This window comes from Oncorhynchus mykiss, chromosome 10, assembly GCF_013265735.2.
Source record: "Oncorhynchus mykiss isolate Arlee chromosome 10, USDA_OmykA_1.1, whole genome shotgun sequence".
Classification (NCBI taxonomy): Eukaryota; Metazoa; Chordata; class Actinopteri; order Salmoniformes; family Salmonidae; genus Oncorhynchus; species Oncorhynchus mykiss.
This window is the reverse complement of record NC_048574.1, coordinates 80,358,406-80,365,651: the sequence shown is the minus strand read 5'-3', so window position 1 is coordinate 80,365,651 and position 7,246 is coordinate 80,358,406. Positions and strand designations below refer to the sequence as shown.

Below are 7,246 nucleotides of genomic sequence, written 5' to 3'. Positions count from 1 at the left end.
GCCAATGTCTTATTCTCCTGTTGTTGCGTTCCCATGTTACATTTAGTAGCCTTAGTGCACACCTGACATAGCCCTCCCTGTGTAGGTAGGCCTGTAAAAGAAAAACACCTAGGCCAAATACAGAGGTCGTTATTAATTGATGGTGAAAGTGCGCAGGCGCGTTCCCATGGGAGACCCTTGAGCGTCTAGCGGATATGACGGACAGGGGCGGATAACCCCGCGCGGACCTATAGTGCGCCCTCGGCCAGTGCTCGAGCAGCTCCATCTGTTCGCCGTTTCCCTGCGTTGGAGACTGCGGCGCAAGGCGTTTTAACCAAGACTGTGGGTGACGACTCTTTAAGTGTGAATGACGAGGCTTTAATTAAAGGCAGAGAATTAGAATGTCACGGCTACGTTCTGATCGTTCTAATTCTACATCTACGTGGCTAAATGAATGTGCACTAGTTGTAACATCCTGCTGTTCTGATTAAACTTAGCCAATTTGTTTGTGCATAAAAAGTGCATCTATGGGGCTTCACTCGGGCACATTGTACATGTCAAATGAATTCAATACAGGCCATATTGTTTTCGCTGAATTTAGCCTACTCTCCTTGTAGAATAGTTTACAGCGTAAGGCAGTATAATTGGAGGGCGGAATACACCGTGACGCGTTAAGACTATATCTGTGCCATTGCAGAATCCAAAGCCAATAGTCCTTGCAATATACGAGTTGTAATGGGGTACTTTTCTGGGTAAATACTCCCAAAGTATAGGTCAAGTGTTAAATATTGTGCGCAAGCAGAGGACCACAATAGGCACACAGGCCTTTTGCCACAAATCTTTCCTACATACGTCCTACTTCAGAAGGAACGTTTTAACATTTTACAACGTATTTATGATAAGCTTACATACATTTCTCTTAAGAAGCCTGGTTCTTAATTAAAGCACTTGACTGCAATCAGTGATATTCCACAAAGCAGGATTAGCTCTCTCTCTCTCTCTCTCTCTCTCTCTCTCGTCGTTGGCGATAATCAGATTCACATGCTGTGCCTTGAGATTAGTTACACGCCAAGCGTGTTACAACAATAAGCCTATTGTCTTCGGTTTCATACTATTTATTATGAAATGTGAATTCTGTGTTTCTATACCAGAATTGTGAAAAACGCCACATTCATCACGGGTTTCTGGAACCGTCCTAATAGTTAGCAGACGTGTTGTTAATTGTTTGTGTGACATTTTTGACATCTCTACATTAAACGGTGTTTAAGAGTAAATACGGTTTTTAAAACAACTCCAAAATGTATTTATACATCCGTTCCCCATATATCCTACAACTGAGGGCTTTAAGGCGCAGCACAGCAACACATAGTTTACATAAGCCTTTGTACCAAACGATGTTTTTGTTATATACACATAAAAACATTATATACATATACATTTTTTTTAATGACAGATTCAGTCAATTTTATAGTGTTGGGAAGAAATAAGAATGTTATACAATGAATGTATATAATGATAATTGATATAAAGTTTAAACATGCGTCGTAAAAAAATAAAAAATAATAATTACATTCATTTTAAATACATAGTTAATTTAATGAATTGAAAATTAAATATAATACAGTACATGCATGCAAATATAATAGCATCTTTGGCCGTGTTTAGACTGCTGGGAAAAGCTGTTGTTAATAACAGGTTCATAATAATAATAATAATAATAATTTAATAAATGAATATTAGACCCACGGTTTTAGGCCTACGCTGGTACTCTGCGAACAGAAACAACTATCTATTATTATAACATAAAACTCAATATGGAGTTATTCTGCATGTCTTTGTGTGATAGGACATCCTGCAAATACGTTCTTGAGTTTTATATCAACATTGTTGATGTGTGTCAGTAAATACAATTGGCGCAGGCTATCGATGTGACAAGTGGGATTGAGCTAGGCCTGAGGTCAATAGGCTATCCTTACAAGTAGCCTTTTTAAAAGCCTACATGGGCCAGACTCGACCTTACGTTTTTTAACACGATGATGATGGGGGGGAATGCTAAATGCGGAAGCTGAAATTGGCATGATATATCACTTTGTAAACTGTCTTTTTGGCGATGATGCTAACTAACCCTACGCCTCCTTCGAACAGACTAGGCCGGGTTTAAATAGGACTACGTCTCCTTTAAGCAGACTCGGCCTTGTCTACTACAGGACAACGTCTCCTTCGAATAGACTAAAGTACTTGCTGGTATTGGAAAAACATAAATAATGCGTGCTACTGCCAGGGTATACGATGGGCAGGGGCATCGGCATCAAGCATCTTCCCAGCAGGTTATTGTCTTTGTACATGGCCGGGAGCTGCAGAGCCTTCCCCGGACCCGCGTCGGAGAAATCACCGTTGGGACCATCTAGCGCTGTTGAAATCTGTCTTTTCAATTTATTCCTTCGGTTCTGGAACCAGATTTTGACCTGCGTTTCCGTTAACTGGAGAGAACTGGCGAGGCAGGCGCGCTCGGCGCTGCTAAGGTACCGCTTCGTATCGAAAGTAGATTCCAGCTGAAAGATCTGTCTCTTGGAGAAGATTGTGCGAGTTTTTTTCTTGTTTATTAACAGTTGTTTTTTCTTCCCGCTGCTATTATCACCGTCTCCGGTGTGATGCGTCGAGGAGCAGTCGTCGCCGCTGTCCCCGCTTTCGAAGCAATTGTCGGTGATCTGTAACGAGTCTTCCCGGGTGATAGCGACGGCCTTGGGTCCTCCGGTTGGGCTACAGTTGTTATCCGGCTCTGAGAACAGAAATGGGACAGAAATTGTATTCTGTAATATATATATATATAGCTTGACGCTGACAGTTTATCAGGCTACAATATAATGATACACATATAAATGCATTAGGCCCGATGTGTTGAATCAGGCTACAAAACGGCAGTTTAGTCTGCTACAGTGCAGTGTTTAACGTTCATATTTGACCATATTAGGCAACAGTTGCCTACCTGCATCGTGTAGCCTTGTCGCGGGGTCCATTCTCCGTTGATGGTCATCGAACCAGTACAGTCCCGTGCTATTCTGCAGCCTGCTACCGGAATGACTGCTGTCAACTGTCTTCCTACCGTGGTTACGGCTCGAGTATGTCTGCAGGTTCAGAATATTGTCTATGGTGAATTTGAGAGACGCGGCAGTCGGCTTGCATGACGCGTCCACTTTGCTCATCATTTTAGAGAAATGGTCTCTTTTGTCCCGCAAGGAATTTTGGAACCAAATGTCCCTGCGCTCTAGAAGTGGAACTTGGAACTCTCTTTCTCTCTTCCTAACGACGTCTTGACGCTCCACGCACCATTTGCTCCATGCGAGGATGATGAGGGGATTGGACTGGGACTTTCACGGCGCGCCTCTCTCTCTCTCTCTCTCTCTCTCTCTCTCTGCCTCGCCTGTAACTTCCACGGACCGGATGGAACGTTGGTGCGCCCTCGTCCATTGGACAAGAGGAGTGCCTGCGAGGGGCCAATTGCATCAAGGGGAGGGGAAGAGAGAGAGAGAGAGAGAGAGAGAGGGGAGTAGAATGTTATCGTTTTCCCCTTCTTTTCTTGAGCCTGGCATCTGGTATAAAGGCTACGAAATGAAGAATGGAAATGATTCATTAGAAATAATTTAATTGGAGGTGTTCTGTATTTGAGGAATTAGCCTATTTTATTTTTCTGCAGACATGGCTTTGGGTTGGTGAATATATAATGTCTAGCTATAGACCCTGCAGTTCTGCCTTAGAAGGTAGGCTTACCTAATACATCCTGTTTTAGACTTAACACCTGGTGCTGACCGAGTCCAATCCCGATGTCCACTGGAAGGGTTTGTCGTTGGGAGAAGCGGAGGTGGATTACGGCGTTTCAGCGTTTTCTTTTTAAATGACTGGCACGCGTTTTAATGAAGTTCACGTTTTAATGAGGCCTTTTCGACGAGCTGTAGTTTTCAAAGTAAAAAAAAAAAAACAAGAGAAACACCAATATAAATATATTATAAATAGTATTTACATGAATGTAGCTGGAATAACATATTGAACACAACATTTACTGTAAATTAAAATAGCCTAGCTCCATTTCTATGTGTAACTATTTCCATTTAATTTAGGCCTGCATTGCAATTCTTTAACGCATATTTATGTCTTTGCTTCTTATAAACTCGTTAACTGATAGAAGAGAACGAATAGAATAGAACCCATCAGGCTTCTTCTATATTCAGCCCGCGGTGGATAAAGTCCCCAAACGTCATAATTGAGTCATAGTAAAAAAAATATACACCTTCATAGAAAATGACTCGAGTAAAAATGAAAGTCACCCAGTAAAATACTACTTGAGTAAAAGTCTAAAAGTATTTGGGTTTTGAATAATACTTAAATAGGAAAAGTTATTGTAATTGATAAAATAGACTTATGTATTGAAAGTAAAAGTATAAATCATTTCAAATTCCTTTTACTAAGCAAACCAGACGGCACCATTTCATTTATTATATGTTATTCTACGGATTGCCACGGGGGCCACACTCCAACGCTCAGACATATTTTACAAGCGAAGCATTGGTGGTTAGTGAGTCCTCCAGATCAGAGGCAGTAGGGATGACCAGGGATGTTCTCTGTTTAGTGAGTCCTCCAGATCAGAGGCAGTAGGGATGTTCTCTGTTTAGTGAGTCCTCCAGATCAGAGGCAGTTGGGATGTTCTCTGTTTAGTGAGTCCTCCAGATCAGAGGCAGTTGGGATGTTCTCTGTTTAGTGAGTCCTCCAGATCAGAGGCAGTAGGGATGTTCTCTGTTTAGTGAGTCCTCCAGATCAGAGGCAGTAGGGATGTTCTCTGTTTAGTGAGTCCTCCAGATCAGAGGCAGTAGGGATGTTCTCTGTTTAGTGAGTCCTCCAGATCAGAGGCAGTAGGGATGTTCTCTGTTTAGTGAGTCCTCCAGATCAGAGGCAGTTGGGATGTTCTCTGTTTAGTGAGTCCTCCAGATCAGAGGCAGTTGGGATGTTCTCTGTTTAGTGAGTCCTCCAGATCAGAGGCAGTAGGGATGTTCTCTGTTTAGTGAGTCCTCCAGATCAGAGGCAGTAGGGATGTTCTCTGTTTAGTGAGTCCTCCAGATCAGAGGCAGTAGGGATGTTCTCTGTTTAGTGAGTCCTCCAGATCAGAGGCAGTTGGGATGTTCTCTGTTTAGTGAGTCCTCCAGATCAGAGGCAGTTGGGATGTTCTCTGTTTAGTGAGTCCTCCAGATCAGAGGCAGTAGGGATGTTCTCTGTTTAGTGAGTCCTCCAGATCAGAGGCAGTAGGGATGTTCTCTGTTTAGTGAGTCCTCCAGATCAGAGGCAGTAGGGATGTTCTCTGTTTAGTGAGTCCTCCAGATCAGAGGCAGTAGGGATGACCAGGGATGTTCTCTGTTTAGTGAGTCCTCCAGATCAGAGGCAGTAGGGATGACCAGGGATGTTCTCTGTTTAGTGAGTCCTCCAGATCAGAGGCAGTAGGGATGACCAGGGATGTTCTCTGTTTAGTGAGTCCTCCAGATCAGAGGCAGTAGAGATGACCAGGGATGTTCTCTGTTTAGTGAGTCCACCAGATCAGAGGCAGTAGGGATGACCAGGGATGTTCTCTGTTTAGTAAGTCCTCCAGATCAGAGGCAGCAGGGAGGACCAGGGATGTTCTCTTGATAAGTGAATGAATTAGACCATTTTCTTGTCCTGCTAAACATTAAAAATATAACAAGTACTTTTGGGTGTCAGGGGAAAATGTATTGAGTTAAAAGTACATTATTTTCATTAGGAATGTAGTGAAGTAAAAGTAAAAGTTGTCAATAATATAAATAGCAAAGTAAAGTACAGAAACCTCCCCAAAATAACTACTTAAGTAGTACTTCAAAGTATTTTTAAGCCATTGTGTGTTTTGCACAAGGCAATGAGGTATAGGCCTATAATCAATACAATGGCTGAAAGACTACACGCTATAGTGGAGAACAGAGGCCTGTTTAACTAGGCCTGTAAATTATTATTTACAAATGGCAGCCTACACCGGACAAACACGGACGTCGCCGGGCCAATTGTTCGCCGCCTTACGTGACTCCCGATCACGACCGGTTGTGATATAGCCTAGATTCGAACCAGGGTGTCTGTAGTGACGCCTCTGGCACTGAGATGCAGTACCTTAGACCGCTGCGCCACTTATTCATATAGACCTAGACTGTGTTTAGGGTAGGCTACTGTTATCCACATGATATTGAGCGTTATATTGATGACTGTTGATTCTCCGGAATAAAGTTAGAACCTTCTATTGTATTGTTTGTTGAGATGATGATCGCGACCATATTTTTGTTGTTGTCCGTTTTTACAGATAAAACCATAGCAGAAGGAATTTGAATTCGTGTACGTTATTTTACCCAGGAAACCCCACGGTCACACACGTTCTCCTAAATGCAAAACGTCTATCGTCTTCGATAGGGGATGTGGTTGTGATGAATATAGTTAGCGTTGTGTTGTTTTACTCCTAAATATGTGTTGTCCTCGGACGTTATCTCAAGTATCCTTCTCCCGAATGAATGGCGGCTCCCACGTACAGATCCTTCTCCCGAATGAATGGCGGCTCCCACGTACAGGCAGAGGCTACTGAAAGTTTAATGATAATAAATACATATTTATGACAACGAAGTAAAAGCGTTGTTAAATATAAATAGTTATAAATATATATAAATATAAATATGTATAAGCTATAATCCTATTATTTCGGATTATAAGAGAGGCTACTTTAGTGGGTCCGTGGATCCTCTGAATAAAACGTCTACCCGTGTTGTAAATAAATAACATACTATCATAGTTTTATTTATTTGTATTTCACCTTTATTTAACCAGGTAGGCCAGTTGAGAACGAGTTCTCATTTACAACTGCGACCTGGTCATAGTAGCCTACTACGGGCCATAGTAGGCTACTATGCAGGATTGCAAGTTCAAACCCCCCGAGCTGACAAGGTACAAATCTGTCGTTCTGCCCCTGAACAAGGCAGTTAACCCACTGTTCCTAGGCCGTCATTGTAAATAAGAATTGGTTCTTAACTGACTTGCCTAGTTAAATAAAGGTAAAAAATAAAATAAAAATATAGAACTATGAGTCCTACCGTATAGGTCCATTAACCAACGAACTATATGGTTCAACTGTTTCTTATACAGTCGTCTAGTCTACCGAGGCTCACAATCACAACTTGCCAGCTGCCAGCCAGCTCAGGCCTGGTGTTGCAGTAGCGTGATGTCATATTTATGT

At 42.2% G+C, this 7,246-nt stretch overlaps 1 protein-coding gene across 1 annotated transcript; it reads right to left on the bottom strand.

The window, feature by feature from the left end:
- Nucleotides 1-465: 465 nt before the first annotated feature.
- LOC110497187 (homeobox protein HMX3-B) lies at nt 466-4,625 on the bottom strand. Its single transcript, XM_021573170.2, has 2 exons — nt 2,966-4,625; nt 466-2,758 (listed from the first exon to the last, which is right to left on the bottom strand). Exons 1-2 carry the CDS (start codon nt 3,183-3,185, stop codon nt 2,181-2,183), a joined length of 798 nt encoding a protein of 265 aa, XP_021428845.2. The 5' UTR covers nt 3,186-4,625; the 3' UTR covers nt 466-2,180.
- Between the last annotated feature and the right edge of the window lie 2,621 nt (nt 4,626-7,246).